The 24,468-nt window shown below is 40.8% G+C and overlaps 1 protein-coding gene across 1 annotated transcript; it reads left to right on the forward strand.

Annotated features, from left to right (window-relative positions):
• Positions 1-2,264: 2,264 nt before the first annotated feature.
• Positions 2,265-24,468, forward strand: HELLS (helicase, lymphoid specific). The gene is made up of 22 exons (XM_054163614.1): positions 2,265-2,377; positions 2,454-2,575; positions 6,028-6,150; positions 7,324-7,383; positions 7,919-7,955; positions 8,048-8,112; positions 8,595-8,636; positions 8,997-9,221; positions 10,950-11,132; positions 11,393-11,536; positions 12,956-13,152; positions 13,799-13,895; positions 14,820-14,981; positions 15,484-15,626; positions 17,150-17,288; positions 18,674-18,757; positions 18,851-18,970; positions 19,974-20,090; positions 20,902-21,061; positions 22,832-22,928; positions 23,141-23,217; positions 24,069-24,468. Exons 1-22 carry the CDS (start codon positions 2,347-2,349, stop codon positions 24,164-24,166), a joined length of 2,523 nt encoding a protein of 840 aa, XP_054019589.1. The 5' UTR covers positions 2,265-2,346; the 3' UTR covers positions 24,167-24,468.

The raw sequence follows: 24,468 nt of genomic DNA on the forward strand, positions 1-24,468 counted from the left end.
GTCTGTCTGTGAGATCTTAAAAACAGGCAATATGTGTCCAACATGCTCCAGACACAACTGACTGATCTGCATTTAACTGGAATGCAGGTATTTCAAAAGGCATGTTTTACAAAGCTTTTCACTGCATCAAGTTCTGTGGGGTTTGGATATCTGAATGTCACCAGAGCGATACCTAATTAATGACTGCTCTGCCATATATTTCTGATTTTTAAAAAAATAGAATTAATTTTTAATATTTTACCATTTAAAAAGGAAAATAATATTCCACCTCTAAGTTACTAGTTGAACACAGAAACACCCTGCACACAAAAGCAAATATGCCCTTAGAAGCTAATGGAGCCACTCTAGAGTTGCAGGGCATAGCAGGGGGTCCTGGGCCAGGGGTGGTGGTGGGAGGGAGGTTGAGTGAGGGTTGCTGCACAACAGCACAGTCTCTCCCTCTGAAACTGAATGACAATGATGATGCTAAGCCACCCACAGGAGCCACAATTCCACTACCCACCAGCAAATGCCTTCCTGCTCCAAAAAGCTTACAGACAAGGCGTTGTGCAGAGCAGGAAATGGCTAAAATAAAATAATCTATTTTAGGTGATAATCTGAGGTAAATCAAAATATGGTTTTAATGATATTAGACAATAACACATATGGATACAGGAGTGAGATGGAACATTTGTTTACCATTATGTATTTTACTGAGAGGTTTATTTTCTTTGGATAAGAGATACAAGTTGTGCTTCTTACAATTTCTGGGCAGGATAGATCTTCTGGTGTTGGTTTTGTTGTTTGTTTGGGGGTTCTTGTGGGGTTTTTTATTTTTATAAGAAGTAGAGGTGGTAACATTTATATCCCAGCCAAAATATTTGCAATTTTATTTTCCCAAGTGTGCTTGAAATTCCAATTACAACCTCATCCTTGCTCCCTGCCTGCAACTGGTGTTGGAACCACTTAAGCCACCATGATATTCCACCTTGGTTTCATTTCAGTTGTTAGCTAAGTGATTATTCTACTCTAACATTATAGTTTGGAAAGCACTTTGGATCTCACAGTATGAAAGATGCCTTAGAAAATAAAGGTTTTATCTTTATTTATTCACTGGGATGTCTTGAGAATAGTTGCAAGTGAAAGAGCAGCTTGAAAAATGCTGCATTCAATTGCCACAAAGCCAATAAAATGCATTTATTAGGGGGTTAATAACATTCTTTCCTGCTAAGGTTCCCTCACAGCAGTGCAGAGCCATCTCAAGTTAGCTTTAAAACTATGCCTTATAAAACAGAATCACTTTTCCATAAACCACGTTACAGCATCCAGGCTTTGGGAATGAGAAGAATGCCATCCACCTCAGACATTACTAGACTTATTTGTTCTTCTGCTTCTTCTCTCCCCCTCTTCCTTTCCAGGTCTGTTTTTAGAACCAGCAGCTCTGGTCCCCATGTGTGGAGCGAGTTTAAAAAGAAGAGTCCATTTGATAGTCAGATGCAAGTAATTATTAGCTCAGCATTTTTTTAATGCATTTGAGGTGGTAAGATCAGTTATTTTGACAGCTTGTTTCATTTAGGTGAAGCTGAAGCACTTGTGTCCTGAACACTAGAAATACCTGCTTCAATGTAGACTACGTTTTGGGAAAGAGGATTTTCCTTAATCTCAGAGCACTCAAGTGTCCCTCTGCCCTCTCGTGGCACAAATAAGATATTTCACTTAGGCATTTAGGTCCTTGAACTAATTGAGATGATCAGCCCTTGCTATGTATCTTGGTCTTGAGTCGTAGAGGCGCCTATCAGTGCCTCCCCTGCTATCAGAGGAAAGCAAGACGATGACGCCCAGTTTCGTTCTGCCGTGCCTCGCCGTCGGTGGATCTCAGGAGACAGGCGATGATCTTGAATGTCTCTTCCAACCTGGTTTATTCTATTCTAACAGTAAGCACGGGTTAGCTGCAACAACGAACCCAGCACGGCCGACGCCCCGCCAGCCCAGAGCTCACTGCAACACATGGAGATACCAGGTCGGACAGACAGGACCAAGCGCGCACCAGCGGGCCCCAAGAGCTGCCCGGGCTAAGGGCCGCGCGACTGGCAAGGTAAGGCAAGACAAGGCAGGGCAGGGCAAGGGTAAAGCACGGAAGTGGAACGCTGCCCCCACCTGCGCGGCCCGTGCCAGAAGTCAAGATGGCGTCCCGGCGGCCCCGGGAGGAGGCGGGGCGGGCCATCTCGCGCGGCTTGGCCAGCGCGCGGTTTTTGGTCTCGCGAGGCAAGCGGCGCGGCAAGGAGTGCGGGAGCTTGGCGGGAAGCGTTGTACTGTGGTGGCTGCGCGCGGTGCGCTGCCTCGCGCGTAACTGCCCGGCGCGCGGCCATGCCGGCTCAGAACACGGAGAGCAGTGGCGGTGAGAGCGGGGCGCAGCAGCGGGCGGGGGCCGCGGCGGCGGGGAGGGCCCGTGGTTAATCGTGCCCTCGTTGCAGAACCGCTGGGAGCAGCCATGGGGGAGCAGGCGGAGGCGGCAGTGATCACACCGGCCATGCTGAAAGAGGAGGAGCAGCTGGAGGCGGAGGGGCTGGAAAAGGAGCGGCAGATGCTGGAAAGGGTGAGCGGGCAGTGTGCTGGTGTTGTCTGAGGAAGCGCGGGTTGCAGGGGCCCTCCCGGCGCTTTGGCTTGTCTGCGCCTGAGCACCTTACCGCCGCGCCGTTCGCCCCCTCGGTGGGGGTTAGTGGGCCGGGTGTCGTGCAGCTCCCTTGGTTTCAAAACAAACAAGCGTGAGAGGCCGTTGAAGTGCCGTGTACCGGTGCTGAGATTCACCAGCGCCTTTGGTCATCCGAGGGGGGCCCTTTTTTCACTTTAAAGGCTACCGATGGACTCTTGCAGTCAGTAAGAAGCCCGATGCATTTTATACGCATTTAAATTTGCAACCTTTTTTGTCCTTCTGAGCCTAAAAATCCAAGATATAATGCCTTTAAAGTAGGCTGGTTTCACAAGGGGTTAGTAAGTTCACATTCTTCTGGTTTTCTATCTGAAGTATTAAAAGCAAGATTGGTGTTTGTGTTTTCTGTATGCTTATGTTACACATCTTTTCCTCTTTTTTTTTTTCCCACTTTTTCTATTAAAAACGCTCCCACTAAAGAAACGACATGATCAGAGCTCTGCGGGACAGTTGTATAAATGCCATTTATACTTCACAGAAATATCCTTGGTTATGCCTCTTTTTTGGTAGCAGGTACAGCTCAGGCATCGGCTGCATCAGGGAAAGAGGCTGGCCTAAAAAGTCTAGCCAAAAATAATCGGGTTTGTGCGAGTTGCTCTCGCGGGCTGTTCTCCTGCATCTACCTTGCACACAGCTGTGCAGGAACCTTTAAGCCGACGGGAGAGAGAGATGCCTGAGCTGCCGCTGCTGCCAGAATAAATATGCATGGCGTCATCCTGAGAATCGGTGTTTGATTTGTGTACTTCTGTTTATGTGGCCGTAAGTAGTGCTTCAAGGAAGGTACATCCCTAATAAAAATAACAGTCATTGTTCGATTTCATTTCTCTCTTGCTCTGAATGTTTTCAGATGTTAGTATTGAGCATTGGTTGACATTAACCAATCTGTTTCAGAGAGCAAATGTGAAAACTTGTTTCTAGACCTTTGCTGATAGAAATTATCAAGGTGTAAGAATGCTATATAAGGTATATGTTTCCAACATAAGGAAATACAAGCTTCAAAGAGCTCTTCTCTTAAATGCTCTTTTGGGAATTGTAGAGAACTAGAGCTATTTGTCAAAATACTTGAGAAATCAGTGTCTGGGATTTTTTTCTGTCTTTCAGACTGCTCTCATTTCCCCCTTCTCTGTTAATGATACAGCTTTCTAGTCAAACCTCAGGAGAATGATATCTCAAAAATGGACACATTATACAAGGCATGAAAAATGCCAATTTCCAAGGGTTGGGACTAATTTTAGTTACTCTGTTTTTATTAAGAAAAGTTGTGATTTGTAAAGGTCTTACTTTAACTGACAGCATTTTGTGATACTGTAGTTAAAAAATACTGTTTTATTGTCCCAGAAGTATCATGATCTTCCTTATTGCAAACAAGTCATGATAGAGCATGTCTGAACTTCTCTTCAGGTATTCCTTGATCAGACTTGGAATTAAAGCTTCAGAGGCAATGTTCTTGGAGGTGGATGAAACCTCTGTAGAGGAAATTACCTCATTGCCCAAGAAGTATTGAGAAAAGGACCTAGTATTTAATATCTTTCACAACCAATCACTTTCGTAGCAGTGCTATAATATGACAGCATTCTTTTGTGTTCTATTTCTTGAGACTCTGCAGAGCTTAACCTCTAGCAAGGGAGTTGGTCCAATTTCCTGCATATCACTATCATGTTTTCTTTATGTAATCTTGAGCCAGTTAGGCCAAGGAAAGTTACTCGTGTTCTTAAACCCAGGCTTACTGGCATCTTGGAGGCAGTTGATGTTCTTGAAGCTGGGTTTTGTTTTTATGCTTATTACTTCTGCAGACCCCCTTACAGGTGATTTGTTCAGCAGTTCAACAAAAGTGTCACTTGTTTCTTCTGTGTGCTGATGGCAAAATACTGCCACACAAATATATGAGAATGTAGAGTCCTGAAAGAGTAGCAATTTCTTGACCTTTTTGTTAACTAAAAGGAAAACCAAACCAAAACACTAACCCAGAAAAAAACCATAACATTTTTGAAGCTTGAGGATTAAGTCAAAAGCCAGAGTGAAGAAATAGAGTTCAGTGCTGTTCATCGTCTTTGAGTTTTCTTTATTTTATCTTGAATTTTTCCAGAGTTATTTACAGGAACAGTCCTTCAGATTGACCAATTAATGTAAGGCTGCTCTGTTCACTGCAGTAGAACATGAGCAGCAGCAACCTGCTGGATGTAGTTTAGTCTTAGTTATATTCTCCCTGGGCATTTCCATCAATGGTTGACCTTTCTGAGATCATACTTTTCACCTGAAGGAAAAAAACCTGAATTGGGGAGAGCAGAAGGAAAGAAACACTGTATGGAGAATCATGAGAAGGCAATCTCTTTCTGCCCCCTGCCCCCAAAACCTTGTTGAGATAGGTTTTCCTCTCAGAAGAGAATACTCTGATAGCTACCTGATAAGAAATACTGTTTGTGGAAAATAAAGGTGTGATTTCTGGGGGAGAGAAGCATGCATTCTCTTGTGTGTCACACAGTTAGTCGTGTGATTCAGCTAATACCCTTTTCCCCTGCTTATTGCCTTTTTGTCTTAGGGCATTCTCCCTCCCCGCAGCGTTTCTTCTGAAGGCTATTGGAGAGATAAGTGTCTTGTAAAGCTCTGCATCTTGGCTCTCTGGGGTTTCTCTTGGAGATGCTAATTTATACTTTTTCACTTGTGTGATATCTCAGTCAGCTATTGTTAGATGAATGCAGAGATGCACTCTTCTGTAGTTGAACTTTTTTTACTCTTTGGAGTAATTTACAAATTTCTAAATGCACAGCCTTGACAAATTCGACAGAAGCTACTTTTAAAAGCACGTGTGGATTTTGTAAATGAAGTAAGCAGAAGATACTGTTTCCATATCGGAAATGGACGTCTGTAAATTAGGCTTGATGGGTTTGTAGCTGTCTGACTCTTGTTTATAATGGAAATTGTGCAGCGATGTGCAAATGGCATGTGGAGGAGTCCCAGCTATTACTTGAAACTGCAGAATTTTGCCGGATTGGGGTTCCCCTCACCCCAAATTTTGCAGGCTGCAAATAAATTCCATTTTGTTTTAAATCTGTAACTTGGAGTTGAGACACATTTGTGGTCTTGAAAGCCTTGTGCTACTGCACTGAAGGCCTGCCTTTTGCAGAGCTCTGTTTACATAAGCAAGTGAGCAGAACCCTCGGTCGGTTTCATTGTACAGTACTTCACACAGATACCTGTGAGTTAAGTCGTTGTGACTGGAAGGGACATGTTGTGTATGTGTGAGACCATTGCAGTTATCCTGTAGGCAAGCCCTTTGCTGCATTAGAAGCATTAACTGAAGCATCCATAAATGCTTGCTGTGTGTTTGTGTTGACCAGGCTCGCACTTCCTGGGAGAGGGAGACAAGTGAAATGCGCTATAAGAGGCTTCAACATTTGCTTGAAAAAAGCAACATCTATTCCAAATTTTTGCTAACCAAAATGGAGCAGCAGCAGTTGGAGGTAGGTGTGTGATTGTCTGCAATGGAGATTTTTAAGATGGGCTGCCTTCTGTTTGCCTTTTTTTTTTTTTTTTTTTTCCTTTTTTGCCATCCAGCTGTTTGAAATAAAGTAAAAATGCTGTTAAGATAGTAAAAATACCAAAATCTACTGAAAATACTGCCCAGGAATGGAGTGGTGCTTTACATGGTATTTGGAGTTTATTCTACAAATTACTAGATAAATCAGGCTGGTAAGGATATGAGTTAGAGTTTAAAATCACAATGGAAAGGTGGCTCAAATCTTCTGTTGGCCTGAATGTTAAGAGGAGAAAAGTAGATATTTGAAGCAGGAAACAAAGTTTAAGGAAACTGGAGAACCTGGAGGAAGGACAGAGGATGCAAAGAATTGACAAGTTTGAAGTTACACAGCCTGTTAATGTTAATTATTGAAGGTTGAGGATGAGCCCTCTTCAGGGTGCTAGTGTAGGTCTCCCTCAAAAACCTATAAATTCCAGTGATTTGAAGCCATGTTGCTCTCAAACCAGAGCTTCCATAAAATTTGGTATGTTTTCTTTTTAATTCATAGTCTGCTGAATTCCTGTTTAGTTTTATCTTGAGTTACTTAACTGTACCTTTATGGACAAGTTTGTAAGAGTGGCCACTTGAGAGAGAATGTTAGGAAAAGATTCAGGGCAACAGTGTTCCTGGAAAAGTAACATTGACAGACTGCAGGAACCTGCTGCCAAACATGCTGCTCTAGTTTAGCTCTCATCTTGAATTCATGGTTACTGCACTGCTGGATTTTTTGTTTCAGTACTTCAGCCTTTGTTTGCCTTCAGAAAGTAGAAATAGTAATATGTAGAAGTTAAAGGTGGAAAATTTAGTGAAGTAGATGTGATTTTAAGGAGTTGGCAATCAAATATTTTTGTTGGAATTTCTTTCTAAACTACTGTATTTAAGTGTTTATTCACTGACAAACATTTCAGAGCAGTTGCACCTGATTGTCCAAGTTTTGTGTTATTTTACACTGTTAGAATAGAGGCTTTTATTGATACTTGCAAAAATAAAGTCTGCAGAGCGCACAGAACTCTACATTAGCAATGTATTCTATGCCTGTTATCACTTATATAATAGATGGTACTCTTGTGGGTGTTACTGAAAGATAAATGTGTGGTTTGTTGGGATTTTTTTTTAGGAGCAGAGGAGGAAAGAGAAGTTAGAAAAAAAGAGAGAGTTGATGTTAAAATCCGCCAAGGTAAGATGAGCTATTTTATGAAACTTCCTTGGAAAGTTTGACATAATAGGGCTACAGGGATGATTAAGGGACTGGAACATCTCTTTTTTTGAGGAAAGGCTAAGAAACCTGGGGCTGTTCAATCTGGAGAAGACTGAGAGGGGATCTTATTAATGTTTACAAATATTTGAAGAGTGGGTGTCAAGAGGAAGGGGTCAGCCTCTTTTCAGTGGTTCCCTGTTATAGGATGAGGGATAATGGGCACAAACTAACACAGGAAGTTCCATCTCAACATGAGGAAGAACTTCTTTACTGTAAGGGTGACAGAGCACTGGAACTGGTGTAGCAATTGTTGTTTATTCAGCCAAAGTCCAAAATAAGTAAGTAAAAAAAACTAAGTGGGAACCTCTTTTGCTGTATTTTATGAAACTACTTAATAGTATTCCAAGGAAAGCTTCCAAAGACAATGGTGTGAAGCAGGTTATATCTTTTTACCTGTGTTATGATAATTATAGATGTATAATATGTTGAATTTCTTCCTACCTTTACTTTCTAGGGTCAAAATCCAGTTGATGGCAAAGAGGAGAAGTCAGGTAATTCATTTGGCTTTGTCTGTTGCCAGTACTGGTGGGTTTATTTTGTTTAACGTTTGATGTGTTGTATAAACTCAGATGTTACCTTATAGGTGCAAAAAAGAAGAGGGGGAGAGAAGATGGGACATACAACATCTCAGAAATTATGTCCAAGGAGGTAGGCCATAACTATAAATTGGCTTGTTTTGGACTTTTGTAGCATAGATTTTTAACTGATGAGGCAATCACTGTTACATCTGTATTGTAGAGCAACGCATTCTTATATGTTGCTGTCAGATTATTGACAGCCAGCAGCAGTCTGTCTGTCTGCATGACTTTCTTCCAACAAAGGCCTGTTTAACAAGCTGTGTTCTCAAGCCTGCAGAAATCAGATGGGGTGTCTCTTAAATTCTTTGTGGAGGCAAGCTGTGAAGAGACTTCATCAAAAGCTGAATTTTCGGTTACCCTTTGTTGCTGGGATACATTCTCTGGTGTGTGGCCTTGTTTAGAGTCTCTTGTACGATTAATGATGTTGTGTGGAAGCTTTTTAGAGAATGTTCAGGTTCTTCAATTAAAAGATCTGATGAAATAGAAGTTGTAGTAGAGTTTAAGATTGAAAAACATATAAACATTAGTTTTGTTTTGCTTTTTTTTCCCCAGGAGATATTGTCAGTGGCAAAAAAAAGTAAAGTAGAAAATGAGGTATGTTGCTGCTTGTTACTGAGGTTTAAGTGTGTTGAGCCCAAAAAGAGGGAGGGGTTTTTATACTTTATAGCATATCTTTAAACTATTCCAGTAAATAAACATCTTTCTGCTTGATGATGAAGTACCAAATTATAAGTTTTAAGTGTTATGACTTGACATATATGTATATAGCAATAATTAATCCTGAAAACCAAATTCTACTATTAAGTTGATGGTTACTCCAAATAAGCCTTTGTGTGAGGGACTGCATTGCTTCACTACACATTAAGACTGATGTAAGCTGGGCGAGATGATGTCTTAGCTGGACTTTGATGTGCATTCTGCTTGTCAGATGTTAACTCAAACTTCCCCCTATAGGATGAAAGCTCTCCTAACAACCTATGTCCAGAGGACCTGCAGAAAAATGGAGACTCAAATAGTGTCATTAAGGATAGATTGTGTCAAGCTGTCCGACACAGCGCCAAGCAATTCCTTGATCCCGTACGGAAATTTAATGGACAACCAGTGCCTTTTCAGCAGCCAAAGATTTTCACTGGAGGTGTAATGAGGTGGTACCAAGTGGAAGGCATGGAGTGGCTAAGGGTATGGAATGATTTTTGATAAATTTGAATCTGTTGCTATTTGGAAACAGAAATGGGGGAAGAGACACTAGAAGTCTGTGGTTGTAGGTGGTGAAGGGAAAGTGAAGAAAAGATAATTATGATTTCTCATGATACAGGAATATGGCCTTATGAAAAATTGCTCAAGCAGCAGATAAAGTGTTTCAGCATGGGGAGGGTATTTATTTGCAATTGTAAACACTTCTTTAGTTTTTCTGGTTGGTGTTCTTTCTCTTCTCTTTGTTCATTTTCTTGTTCATCTCAACTGTCTTTTCAGCCCCTCCTTAAAAATACTTTATGAAGGCAGAAGGATTATGCCTCAGGGGCAGAAGGGTCAGCCTCAATATTTCTGTGTCTCAGGGCTTGAATACCTAGCCTGTATGTTTTTAAAGAACTGCTGCCTTGCAGGCCTGACAGGGATGAGTTTCCAGTCTCTGCAACTTGTAATCTAACTAGTAATATCAAAAGAGTTTTTAAAATGTTGTCTTCAGCATTTGAAATAAGCTAAAGAAACTTTCCATAAAAGGTCCTCACATGCATATTTGTTTTTGCTTGCAAGCCAAATTAGAACTACTTTGCTTTTTAATTGTCAGAGCCAGACAGATTTTTTTTCATTCTGCTACTGATCTTCGTATTTCCCTTAGGTTTTGTTGGTTTGGTTTTTTTTCTTCTCTTCCTTACAAGCATATGTATCTCGTTTTAAGAGGCATAAGCCGATCTCATAAATGAATGCCACTAAGCTCACTTTTCTGTCATTGAGAAATCCATAGGGAAGGCAGGCCACAGCTTACTTGGGCCCATAGTTATAATAACCTTTATGTTTGTGTTTGTCTTTCTGTTTCTTTGTGAGGTTTCTCTGTTACAAAGAACTTTTGCTGGAGCAGCTGGCTATATTGATCAGGATTGCACCTTTTACCTGTGATGAAGTAGCTGTGCCTATAGGAGCTACTTGAACAGATAAAGCTGAAACATCTACACAGTAACTTGGCCTTTAAGATAGGATAGCTAAGGGAGTTCTTTGGAGCAGAGATCAGTAAAACTATGGGTAGTGTGAGCTGTACTTGCAATTCTGGTGCTGTTTCATACGACTAGTTTACATCCTTTGATACTGTTCATGCAATTGGCTAGAAGCATTTTTCAGTACGTTAGAGGTTGGAAGGGACCTCAAGGGATCATTGAGTCCAGCGCCCCTGCCAAAGCAGGATCAGTTAGGATAGTCTACACAGGAATGCAGCCAGGTGGGTTTTGAAAGTCTTCAGAGAAGGAGACTCCATGACCTCTCTGGGCAGCCTGTTACAGTGCTCTGTCACCCTTACTGTAAAGATGTTTGTTTCTCCTCATGTTGAGGTGAAATCTTCTATTTTCAAGCTTGAACCCGTTGTTTCTTGTCTTATTATTGGGCACCACTGCAAAGAGCTTGGCCCCCTCCACTTGAAACCCAGCCCTCAGGTATTTATACACATTGATGAGATCCCTTCAGTCTTCTCAAGACTGAACAGTTTCAGGAATCTAAGTCTCTCTTCATATACCAACATATGAATGTCTGGGTTTTACAAGATGCTTTTAATTATTTTCATCATAGGGAAATCTTAATTGTCTGTAATATAAAATGCTGAGTACAGTGTTTATACAGGCTTTACATTCCTAAAAATGTCTGTTCTTAGGATATGTTGGCTCTTTTACATGTACTTTTTTTTTTCTGTGTGTGCAGATGCTTTGGGAAAATGGTATCAATGGCATTTTAGCTGATGAAATGGGGTTGGGGAAGACTATCCAGTGTATTGCCACAATAGCGCTGATGGTGGAGCGAGGAGTCCCTGGTCCATTCTTAGTATGTGGTCCTTTGTCTACTCTTCCAAACTGGATGTCTGAATTCAAGAGATTTACTCCAGAGGTAAAAAAAAAAGAAGTATTTTTTTCTTCCTTTCATTAAAAATAACAAAATTTAATTCTTACTCTAGTAAGAATTGAAACTTTCTCTATATAGCACACCAGTTTAATTGTAGTTGTTTGTCATGGTTACCATGCTGTGAGTTGGTATGTATTTACAGCCTTCTTATAACAGAGCTAATTATGTCTGCTGTCTTTGTTTAGGTTTAAATAAGCTTAGTTCACCTGAGTTCAAAACCTTTTTTCATTATTTCCCCCCCCCAGATTCCACTAATGCTTTATCATGGAGCTCAGCAGGAGCGTCGTAAACTGGTTCGTAAAATTCACGGGCGACAAGGTTCGCTGCAAATCCATCCTGTGGTCATTACTTCCTTTGAAATAGCGATGCGAGACAGAAATGCCCTGCAGGTATCTAAACTCTTCTGAAAGCCCAAGAATGGTGGAATGCCTCATCACTAATAGCAATACTTTTGAATGCAGTAAAATGCTGCATGCTGCCTGTACAATAGCTGTCATACTTGAACATTTATGTTGCCATTCACATCTGTTTCCTTGGTGGCAGCCTCTGGAATTTTATGCTTAAAAATTTCATGAAATAGAACACTCTCCATACCTGCTCTTCATTACCTCTTCGTAGGTGATGGTGAGGGAGGCTTGGAGTAAAACCTCTACTTAAGTGTGTAAATGTCATGGTTAACATCGGATCGATTCTTCCAGTAATACGAGCTTCTTATAGAGGTTCTACTGTAATCACCTACGTTTTCTAAATGCAGTCACCATGAAGCAGATACATGGCTTTAACTGTTCAAATAGTTAAACACTCAGCTGTTCTAAAAAGAATTGTAACAGGTATGATCACAGAATTGTTTAGGTTGGAAAAGACCTTTAAGATCAAGTCCAATCATTAACCTAGCACTGCCAGTCCACCACTAAACTGTGTCCCCCCAGGCACCACATCTGCAGGGGTGGTGACTCAATCACTTTCCTGTGTATCCTGTTTCACTGTTTGACAGTCCTGTCAAATGAAGAAATTTTTCAATCCTGTCAGTGAAGAAATTTTTCTTAATACCCAAACTAAACCTGCCCTGGTGCAACTTGAGGCCATTTCTGCTTGTCCTATGGCTTGCTACTTGGTAGAAGAAACCAACTTCCACTTTGCTACAACCTCCTTTTAGAGAGTTGTAGAGAGCCAGAAGGTCTCCCTTCAGCCTCCTCTCCAGGCTGAACAAGTCCAGTTCCCTCAGCTGATCCTCATAAGACTTGTTGTCCAGACCCTTCCATCAGCTGTGTTGCCCTTCTTTGAATATGCTCCAGCCTTCTTGTAGTGATGGCCCCAAAATAGAATGCAGTATTCAAGGTGTGGCCTCACCACTGCCAAGTACAGGAGGACAATCACTACTAGTACTGCTGGCCATACTATTTCTGATAAAAGCCAGGATGCTCTTGGCTGCCTTGGCCACCTGAGCTGGCTCATGCTCAGCTGGTTGTTGACCAGCACCCCAAGGTCCCTTTCCACTGGGCAGCTTCCCAGCCACTGTTCCTAAAGCCTGTAGCCTTACATGGGATTGTTGTGACCCAAGTGCATGACTCAATACTTGGCCTTCTTGAGCCTTATACCACTGGCCTTAGCCCATGGATTCAGCTTGTCCAGATGTCTCTGTGGATCCTTCCTACCCTCGAGGGGATCAACACTCCCACCCAGCTTGGTGTCATCTGCCAACTTGACCCCTTCAGCCTGTAGTGTTGCTTGTCTCATTTGACTCACGTTTTGATGGAGCATGTTTTGATGGATGCTAGGATTTGCTGAAATATCCTTTCTTTTTGTAGCACTGCTTCTGGAAGTACCTGATAGTAGATGAAGGTCACAGGATTAAAAACATGAACTGCCGCCTTATCAGAGAATTGAAACGATTTAATGCAGACAATAAACTCCTGTTGACTGGTACTCCACTGCAGAACAACTTGGCAGAGCTTTGGTCTTTGCTTAACTTCCTGTTGCCAGATGTGTTTGATGATTTGAAAAGGTATGTTCTGATAGTGGAAATTGCACCCCTTTGTTCTGTTCAAGCATTACTGTGACTCTTTAATAATTAACATCAGCATGTGAAGAGCTAGTTTATGATATGCTTGTACTTTGATATTATTTGGTGATAAAAGCCTTGAAATGTGTTTTGCCTTCACAGTTCTTTCAGACAGTAAGGAAGTAATTATCAGCTGTATGGGTAGTGGAAGCTCAACTCTGAGCTAAGACATGAGTATTTGAAGGAAGAGACGTTTGTCTAATAAGGGCTTGATGTTACTTGAGATTCTCTATGGTGATGGAGAAAGTTGTGTGAGGCTGGTAGGAGATGGTTCCTTTCTTGACACAGTAAGGGTTTAAGTGGAAGAAAGTTACCAAAGCAGTCTGTAGACTAATTTTGAAAAAAAGTATAGAGTACACTGAATATAGCAGATCATAGTGAAAAAGCCAACTGATATAACTATTTCTGCCCATTATTTTACCTCAAGCATCTGAATTGACAGATAGGCGTTAGAAATGCCTCCTGTTAACCTTCTGTTCATGATGGATATTGGTGCTTTGTTTTTCTTAAATCACAGGATAAGAGAAAAATAGCAAACTTAAATAATGATTATTTATAAAGTCACCTATTCTGTTTTTTCTTTTTATAGCTTTGAATCTTGGTTTGATATTACCAGCATTACAGAAACTGCTGAAGATATTATTGCTAAAGAAAGGGAGCAAAACATCTTGCATATGCTGCATCAGGTTTTTGCTGTTCTTCATGTTGTTTGTTCTCATGGTTTATTTCTAAAATTGACCATTATTATGAAGTGTGTCAAAGTCTTGTTTGTGAAGCTGAATTCTGGGCCTGAGGCTTTTATTGAGACACTTCTGAACTTCCTTAGAGTTACAGGGTTTTCTTTAAGCTTTATGACACAAATGCTGAAAGGAGCAATATGCCTCTTTGATAATGACTCATTGTTATTCTCTGAATTGAATTTAGTCAAACTTGATTGCAGTTCATTGCCTCTGTTTGCCAAAGGATTTGCTTAGCACGTTAATTTTCTTGAAAGATGGCTTGGAGGAAAGTTAGGTAACTTTTATGTGTTGAACAGAACACCTTTTGAGAAACTAGTTGTATAATGTCCCTGGCTTGGAAACAAAACTAATGCTCCAAACTTTTTAAAGGAGAGTGTGTGTAACTAAATGCTTACAAAATCAATCATTTTCCCACCATAAGCTGATGGTGAGAGATGAATTGTATCTCCTAGATACAATCATCAATAACAACTTATGATTTATTGTGGTTAAGGTTTTTGAGCTTTCCCAGAATAACTTGGTTAAGGAATTGCAACAACCGAAGTGAGCTGCATCATGATAAAATCACTTTCATGTGACAAAAAATATTTTACACATCTGTAGTAGTTAGTGCTGCACCCTATTCAATATTTTTCAGCTGTCAGTGGGTGTGTTGTTTGAACAAATGTATTGCCAGCACATGTGTAAAAGTTTCGGCATAGGCATCTGTGTTAAAAAATGAAATACGGAGCTCTGCACTTTAACTCCTGTGTATAAATTGCTACAATAGCATTGTATCAGTACACCTATTAGTGTACATGTGCAATTTGTTTTTAAGCTATCCACATTGAGAGCTTTGAGGAGTTCTAACACATCTGTTCAAAATCTCAGATTCTGACACCGTTCTTACTGAGAAGATTGAAATCTGACGTTGCGCTTGAGGTTCCTCCTAAACGAGAAGTTGTGGTATACGCGCCACTAGCAAAGAAGCAGGAAACTTTCTACACTGCCATCGTAAATCGCACCATTAGGAAACTGCTTGGAAATAATGAGGTATCTGCTGATAATAGATAGTAAAATTGTGCTTGCTATTAACAGTTTGTAGGCAGAAACACGTTTTGGTATTGCTTCATTACCATTGTACTAAAGCTGCTTTTGCTTAACTTTCTAGTCTGATCCTTTTGTTATCTACTTCAGTGGTAGTTACTGTGACTGGCCTCAGTGGCACAGAACTAACACAATATGAGTGTAAATATGTTCTTGATTACTTGTAGCTTTGGGGGGGGAGGGGAAATGCAGTTTTTATAGAGTTTTTGCTGTAAAATCAGAAGGTACTAATGCAACTTGTAAAAAAGGCAAGCAGAAGTTTTCCAAATCAACAATTACAGACGTTTAAGATGTGGGCTGCATTTTCTACTCAGCGAAACCTGCAACAGTTGAGTCCAAGTATTGCATGAAGCATGTCACTGAAACCTCTTCTTGACAGTTGTTGGTTGTCAGAGACCTTTGAATTTAAATCTGTCTGCTGTTGATGGCAATGTTATAATTTCCACAGGAAGAAGTAGTTGAGTTGAGTCCCACAGGCCGACCAAAACGCCGTAGTCGAAAGGTGGTTGATTATTGTGAAGAACATAATGGTTCGCCTGATGACTTAGAAAAACTGATCAGTAAAGTGCAAGAGGAAGTAGAAAAAGAGAGGTACCTGCCCTAAAATACTGTGATTACTACTGTCTCTTTCCTTAGTTTGCTTCCAGATCTTTGCTTGTTGAAATTCATCCAGAATGGCATCCTGTAATTTGCTATCCTTGTAGCTTTATGATTTTGTTTCTTTGCTTTTACCTAATATATACTGGGCCATGATAGCCACAATTAAGTTGTACTGTCACTCACTATCTCAGTTATAGTTAACTACAAGATCTGTGCCTTTGCAGGACTTAGCAATAAAGTTGCTTCTAGAGTACCTGTTTTTGTTAGTCTTGAGTCCTGTGACAATAGTTGTATTGGACATTTGGGCTCTTTATGGATTATCTAGTGTGAAATGTTATTCCTTTGGGCTGCTAAAACATCTTGGTAGTGAAGAATTACGGTTTCACCAAAGCTTCAAAGTCTAAGATGATGTTTGGTCTAGCCAGGGAAGAGCTGTGTCATCTTAGTTATTGGGTAGTTGAAATTTCATTGTGATAGCTTAGATCCTGGCTACAGCTAGCAAGGAGGGTGAAGAGCTTGGCATATTGATACAGATTTTGCAGACTTTACAAGGATCAGGCAAAGCTTTTGTCTCAAGTGGCCAATTCACAGGTATATCTTCCTCTGGCTTAAATACAGGACAAAAGATAGTGCTAGTGTGCTACAATTAACTCCTTGGGTTTTGCTGGATTTACTCAGAAATACTTGATGCAAAGCTTGGGGTCAAGGCTGGAGGAAAGGGAAGAACACTTTCCTTGCTTTATTTTGTTAAATACACAGGCAAAGCTGAGGCCTGGAACCTGAATGCTAGCACAGTTATTGCTGGTTTGGTTGACAGGTATTGGTTACTTTCTGGTGATTAAGATCAGAGTTAAGGTTCATTACTGAAGGATTTGAGGCATCATGTTTACTCCTGGTTTTGGCAAGGTCTGTTGGTGGCTCTAAATTTGTAGGATGTCCCTTTGACCCTGAATATTAACCTGGCTTTCCAAGTTAAAATGTATTTATTTTGCTAGTTTTTTATTGTAGCCCAGTGTACTTTGCATGGACAGTGTTAGTTTTATGGGATGCATGGATCCTTTATGTTCCACTTAGATGTGGAAGAGCTAAATAGCTGTATTCATTTTGAATCCTGCAATGTGGATGTGTGGAGGTAGGCAGAGTGCTGATTTTGGAATAGATTGTGGTGTTCTTCAAGAGATCTGACCATTTGTTGTAGAGAGAGAGAGCTTGTTTCTGTTCCCTTTTCTAGTGGGTGACTTGCATGAGGTGTCGTTTCTGCTGGTTACTACAGACTGCCCTTTTGTGTTTTAAACCAATAAATAATGGCAAGCTTGTGCTTTCAGTGCCAAGTGCTGCACTAAAAGGGCTGTTTTTTTCCTGGCAATAGCTTTACTATGAGGGATTTTGAGGACATTTGACATAGCATGTGAATGCATTGCTTGATTCTTTTTGTTCTTCTTTTTTTCTCTTCAGTATCTGTAGCATAATAAGGTGACACTTTCTGTACTGATAAGATGATGTATCTTTTCAAGGCCTGTGGTAGATGTGAGCATTCCCATGGATTCGGAGGTGAACCTTAAACTGCAGAATGTTATGATGTTACTGAGGAAATGTTGCAATCACCCCTATCTTATTGAATATCCGCTGGACCCAGCCACACAGCAATTTAAGGTACACATTTATAAAGGATTGCAATAAAAATTATTCCACACATTAGAAAGCAAAAGACTGTGAGCCTATGGCAGTAAATGATGACCCCTTTCAATGTACTTGACCTGTACTTCCCCGTTGAATTCCAGCAGTACACAGAGTCATTATTTGAACCTTCCTGCTGCAGCGGCAGCTACAGACACAAATTCAGCCCCTGTGCCCATTTAGCTTTTTTGCATAGCAATGCTGTAGTTTCCACCATTGTGATAGTGTTCATCTGCTGGGAGCAAAGTTACTGAATTCAAGTTCAGTGGACTCAGTGTTCTAGGAGTTTCCTCAAGCTCTCCTCATAAAGGTTAATTTTCAAAACAAAAAATGCTGCCCTTGGTGAAGTGTTCATGACATAAATTGTGCTGGCTGCAGGAGGTGTGGTGGTAACTTTTTAGTGTGAGGTCCTGAAAGGCTGAACAGAGCTCTCTGCTCAGAGAATACAGCATCCTTTCTTCTCAGAAGAAATTCAAATTATTTCACAAAGACCAGCTAGTAGTTTAATCTACACAAAGCATTTGACAATAAAGTGTGAAGCAATTTAAATAGAATCTTGAACAACTGGAAGTTGCTTGCACATTCTGAATGTAGGCTTGTGGGCATGTGTAGTCATGTTCCTGTTTAGTGAGTGATACCATGTTCAGCTGCACTCAGGAGCAAGCTGTTGAAGTTTACCAATGTAAAGTCAGTGCATAAAAAGCAGATACCCCAGTGTGGGTGATGAGGGGAAATTAATGTGTAGAATGCAGACTGTGACAGTTTACACCACCTGAAGGAAAATGGATTAGGAGTTATTGAAGTGGCTGCTGTATGGCTCAGACCTAAGAAGTTTCTATATAGCTGCTCTTGTCCCATAGCAAGAACTAGATCTAACAGACTGTCTTGAGCAAAAGAGGGGTGGGTCTAAAATAGCAGCTTGAAAACCTGTCAACATCCATCACTTGGCTGATGTGTAATAACTTGTTCAGCAGTGCTTCCTTATGTCCAGTAGGTGGAAGCATTAATGGCAAGCTGAGAAGGAAACAAAAGCGCTTTTCCATGTGGAAAAATTAAAATAGTTTCTCCTTCCAGAAGCGAGATGAAAACTAACTTTTGGAAAACTATTCTATGAAATGGTTAGGCTTGATTTCATTTCCTTATGCAGGAGGGGTTGAACTAGATGAACTGTAAAGGTTCCTTCCAAAGCATGGTTTAACTGATTGAATGTAGTTTGCTAAAATTACTGCTGCTTCAGTTTAAAAATTGGAACCATCTTGTTTCTGTGACAAGCTTTCAGACAGCTCCTGTTGCTGTTTCTGAGTCAGGGAAACTTCTGGTATCCTTTCCTCCTAACATGATTCCCTCTCCCCTGTTCTAAGATTGATGAAGATTTAGTGAAGAATTCAGGGAAGTTTCTGCTTTTGGACCGGATGCTTCCAGAACTGAAGAAGAGAGGACATAAGGTAAAGCTTTATGATATGGGAGGGGAACAGGACACATGTAGTTGCCTCCTTATGACCAAAAAATGGTACTGAGGATTCTTTCTGGTTTTGCAGGTGTTGTTGTTCTCTCAAATGACTATGATGCTTGATATTTTGATGGATTACTGCTATCTGAGAGAGTTCAAATTTAGTCGTTTGGATGGCACTATGTCTTATTCAGAGAGAGAAGAAAATGTAAGTAGATGTATATGCCCTTTGAGCCTGTTAGCAGAATCTGCTTGTTCCTGTGGCACTGAGATATGATTTCATGCAGCATTTAGGATTTACAGGCAAAGGACAGCTATGTTGCAAACTGTCATTCTGGTGGCTGCTTTAGTATCTGCAGCTTAAATACCGAAGCAACATAATGTGTTGCTAATCAGTACTTTAGGGTATGTGTAAAATGATGTGTGCTCATGTACTCACCCAGACGTGAAGTGCTTCATGCATTTAGGTTGTGGCAGATGCTAATTCCAGTTTTGCACCTGCATGTATTACTTCCTGGTATCCAGAATGTGATGCCAGCATCTGTGGGAGCATACTGCAAGTCTGATGCCAAATAAAGCAGACTTCTAGGAAATGGAGTTTTGTACCTAGCGGGACATCTGTAACCTCAGCCTTAGAGTGCATGCGGATTTGTTGCAGTGCAATCCTGTGTGTCAGATGCTTGTGGTAGTTTCAAATAACCACAGAATGCCTTACTACTGAGGCATATATTCACAGCGAAGAGCAGCTATTCAGGGTGGTGCCGTTTTGAAGTGGAGGTGGTATACAGGGTGGCTGGGAATTACAGTCAACTTGGCGTCACTATTTTAGATTGTTGCTTGTGTCAAGAAGTAGATTTGTTTTTAGATCCTGCCATCTTGGACTGTGCTCCCCATGGGGAAGAAAATGTCACTGGATGATAGATTGCAGATGGACATGAATGTGATTTGGACCATATGTTCTTATAGTCATCTCTACTTTGTGTTACACAACTCATTGACCGGAATCATTAGATAAAACCCCACAATTGCTTTGATTTTTGGCCTTGTCCTGTCCCAAGTGCATGCAGTGTTTCTTAAAGCCTTCGTTTGGCTTCTGACAGTGTATGCTGTATTTTATCTGTGTTCATCTTATTAAACACAGACCTCTCAAAACATTAGCTACATGGTATTTTATCCATCTGATGTTTATTAATAGATGAATTCTCTTCCAGATGCATCAGTTCAATACTGACCCCGAAGTCTTCCTGTTCTTGGTGAGCACAAGAGCTGGAGGCCTGGGCATTAACTTAACTGCAGCAGACACAGTTATCATCTATGATAGCGACTGGGTATGTTGACAGACACAGCCTAATGATACGTGTCATAAAATGCTTTCTCTGTCACTGCATTATAGATTGCTTCTGTAACTTTAATGAGCTGTTACATGAAGAGCATAGTAAGTAGTGTATGCAAGAATGTTATATGTGAAATATTGAGCCTTGTTTAAAAAGTCCCAGTTTATGGAATACAGTGTTAGAGCTGATCTCAAAAATTAGCCTATTTGCCCGAGTTACACCAAAAGCAGGAGGATTTTTCCTTGAAGATACTGAAGGTGTGTTTCCTTTGTTGGGTTTCTTAAGTTTGAATGTAGCCAGACCTACAGGTTCCTTGTTTCCAACAGCTGCTGTATTAATACCAGTGACTTTCAACCTGTGTTTTAGCTAGTTAGTGAGACTGAAGTCTGGTTGTGAAAGGAAATGACTGAGGAGCTCTGTGTCTTCATTTTAACAAGACAAGTTTACTGAAGCTGACTAGTCAGCTTCAGGAGAGCTAAAACAACTTCAGAAATGGCTGCAAACTTTAAAATTGCTTTTTTATCTTCCATCACAAAACTCCCACAAACCTACGGCTAAATTTGTGGTACAAAACATGTACATCTGTTGAAAACTGCAGCACTTCGTGCAGAAGCAGCCTGAGCTGACTGGGTTACTCTGTGCAGCTACAACAGCAGAGCTTGGCATAGACAAGTTTGAGTAAGAGATGTACCATGACTGATCAGCTTATGGCTTTGGCTCTGACACTCAGAGGTCACTACTGAAAATGCTGCCTGTGGTATCTCTCTTAAAATGATTAAATGATGTTGTTTCTTTATCTGCTCAGAACCCCCAGTCAGACTTGCAGGCCCAAGACAGGTGTCATAGAATTGGCCAGACAAAACCGGTGGTTGTTTATCGTCTTGTGACAGCAAATACTATTGATCAGAAGATTGTGGAAAGAGCTGCTGCCAAGAGGAAGCTGGAGAAGCTGATTATCCACAAAAGTAAGTATCTTTCTCTAACAACTTCTTGTAACACGTGTAGCTTCTTTGAATCTCAGGAGAGACCTCTTACTGCACTGTACAGTGACTGCTTAATAAAATGCAAAAAAAGCTTTGTCCAGCAGCTGGCTTAGTATTGCTCTTCAAAATGCAATTTTATACACGTTGCAGATATCTTCTGCAGCAAATTAAAGCACTTTGGAAGGTTTTGATTGAACAATGACCCCACCTGGAAGAAATACAGGTAAAAGAAGGCAATAAGAGCGCCAGGCTTGTTGATAGTTTGACCCAATTGTTTTTAGACTTTTAGTATGGAGAATGCTGGGGATTGATGACAACTCTGAGTAGATTATAAATCAAACTAAAAGAACCTGAATACAAGTGGAAAAGCAGATTAAAAACTTACTGTTTGCACTTTAATTTACAACAGTTCATATCATATCATAGAATGGTTTGGGTTGGAAGGGACCTTTAAAAGATCTAGTTCCAACCTCTCTGCTATGGGCAAGCACACCCTCTACTAAACCAGGTTGCTCAGGGCCCCAACATGGCTTTGAACACTCCAGAGTTGCAGCCTCCATAACTTCTCTGGGCAGCCTGTTCCGGTGCCTTGCCTCATGGTGAAGAACTTTTTCTAATATCTAATTAAATCTAGCTTCTTCCAGTTTGAAGCCCTTGTCCTGTCACTACATGCCTTTGTAAAATGGCCCTCTCCAGCTCTCCTTCCAATACCGGAAGGCTGCTGTAAGGTCTTCACAGAGCCTGTTCTTCTCCAGGCTGAACAACTCTTAACTCTCTCAGACTGTCTTCATAGGGAAGGTGCTCCAGTCTTCTCTTCCTCTTTGTGGCCCTCCTGTGGATCTATTCTAACAGTTCCAGGTCCTTTCTTGTGTTGGGGGCTCCAGAGCTTAACACAGTACTTCAGGTGGGGTCTCATGAGAGTGGAGTGTAGAGAGAGAATTACCTTCCTTGACCTGCTGGCCATGTGTCTCTTGATGCAGCCCTGGATTTGGTTGGTTTTCAGGGCTGCAAGCACACATTTATGACTTACGTTGAATTTCTCATCAACCATCACCCCCAAGTCCTTCTCAGGACTGCATTTGTGCTTGAGATGTGCTGTGACCGTGGTGCAGGAACCTTGCATTTGGCTTGTTGAACTTCATGATGTTGGTATTGGCCCACCTCTAAGCTTGTCAAGGTCCTTCTGGATGGCGTTTCTTCCCTCCACACAGCTTGGTGCTGTCAGCAGATTGGCTGAGAGCACTCAATCCCACTGTCCATGTTGCTGATGAAGATGTTAACAGCACCAGTTCCAGTACCAACCCCTGAGAACATCAGGGATGTTCTCTCTGTAAACCATGCCTCCTATTTCATATACTGTTAATAGTGCTTACTTTGTTTCAAGCAGCTTACAGTAAAAACGGAACAAACTTCAGCATCCACCATCTAACTTTATTTGCAGTGTTTTTACTGTAAGTAAAACTAATGACTTGTGCTCTGTGTGCACGTGTGTGCATGTTGGATGGGTGTTTCGATCAGTTCTTCTGCATACTACATCTAGAAGGTGAAAGGCCTGCATGCAAACTCTTCATCACTTCTTTTCACCAGTTGGGCTCTTAGCATAACATGTTTACCTGCGGGCCGAACTACTGAAACATAGCATATATTTCTGGTGTTCAAGAGTAATTTGTTCGATGTGTGCATTCAGCATTGATGTAACAATTTACAGAATTCGTTTCTGTGTACTTTCTTAAAATGTCTCTTTTATTACAGATCAGTTTAAAGGTGGAAAATCTGGTCTTGCACAGTCAAAGAGCTGCCTAGACCCTCAGGAATTAATAGAATTATTGAAATCCAGAGACTATGAGAGGTATGCAGATTTCACATTTTACTTGGACTGTGTTTAACTTGTAGCGTGCAAGCAGCTGTCAAAAGCTCTCTTGTCTTATGAAGTGATCTATGGATCTTCATAGCAGAAAGAGTGTCCTAGGGATTCTGCTGTGTGGGAAAACTGACTTGCTTACAATACTAACTGTAATGTGCTTTCAGCTGCATTAAGAGAGATTGTTTCTTCCTCAACAGGGAGGTTAAAGGATCTAAAGAAAAAGTAATCAGTGATAAAGATCTAGAGTTACTCTTGGATAGAAGTGATCTTATTGGTAAGTCAGAGGTTTTCTTTCCTGCTGTTTGTGCTTTTCCTGTTCAATGTAAATTCATATTTTTTTGAGTCTTTAGATACAGAAAGCTGCCATAGCTCCCTTCCTTGCAGCTGTATTGCAGATCTGCTGAAGGACCCTTTGGCCCTTTTGCTGACATTTCCAGTAAGATTTAGAATCACAGAATCATGTAGGTTGGAAAAAAAAAACTTAAGGCATTGAGTCCAACTGTTAATTTGGTGAAGAAGGAACAGTAGAGCTTCACTGAAAGAATTGCAGAAAACCACATCCACGCATAGTGTGCCCTGAGTGTGCTGTGAATGAAAAATGCAGGTTAGGAGGTGATCTGCAAAGCAACTTTCCTTGTAAGCCGCTGTAACTGATCAAAACAAAAATTACTCTTGGAAAATATTTTTCAGCAGACTTGTTTAAAAGATTGTTTTGATACTATCATAACGCAAACTATAGTGTAACGTTTTGGTTTTGGGGGGGAAATGAGCTCTTCAGAGCTAACTGTGGCTTGTCCATTGACCAAATGTTGTATTTTTATTTTGTAATAGATTTTTTTTTTTTTTTAAATAGATTTAATTTTCTTTTTTGAGGTTTTCTACAGCTGTGTTTCTCTGCAGATTTAGCCAGAGGTGTTGGAATTATTTTTTACTTGAAAATTTTTCGGTTGCGTACTGTTAAGCACCAAGTTTTAAGTTGCAATCTTTCGATAAAGGAGCGAAATGGTTTTATCAACTCTCTTTCCAAATACAAACCAAACTATATATACACATTCTGTGTCTGCAGCAGTAGGGTTGCAGACGCTTCAGCTGTTGGTTTTGATCCTTGTTTTGTTTTAATCCTAGATCAAATGAAGACCTCTGCAAAAATGAAAATGGAAAAAATGGGCGTTTTCAGGGTCCTGGAAGAATCGTCGGATTCCAGCGCAGAATGTGTGTTCTAATGTGCAAACGTGGCTTTTACAGGACACCGCATCTTCAGAGGTGTTACTTGCACCTGCTGATTTTCTTTGAGACCTTGTTCAAATGCCTCATGTTCTTCCAGTGAGTTTTAACATGTTCTGCAGTACAATGCAGGTGATAGTTTCCTGTTGTGGCTTTGGTAGGCTCTTAAAAAGAATTAAAAAGATAAGTGTATTTCATGCTTGCAGCTAACGCTTGTAATGGCTGATGAAACCAAACCCAACCACGCAAAACAAGGCAGACAAGCTTCCTGTGGAAGTCCCTAGCTGCTTTTTTCATGTGA

The sequence above is a fragment of the Dryobates pubescens genome, chromosome 8 (genome assembly GCF_014839835.1).
Source record: "Dryobates pubescens isolate bDryPub1 chromosome 8, bDryPub1.pri, whole genome shotgun sequence".
Classification (NCBI taxonomy): domain Eukaryota; kingdom Metazoa; phylum Chordata; class Aves; order Piciformes; family Picidae; genus Dryobates; species Dryobates pubescens.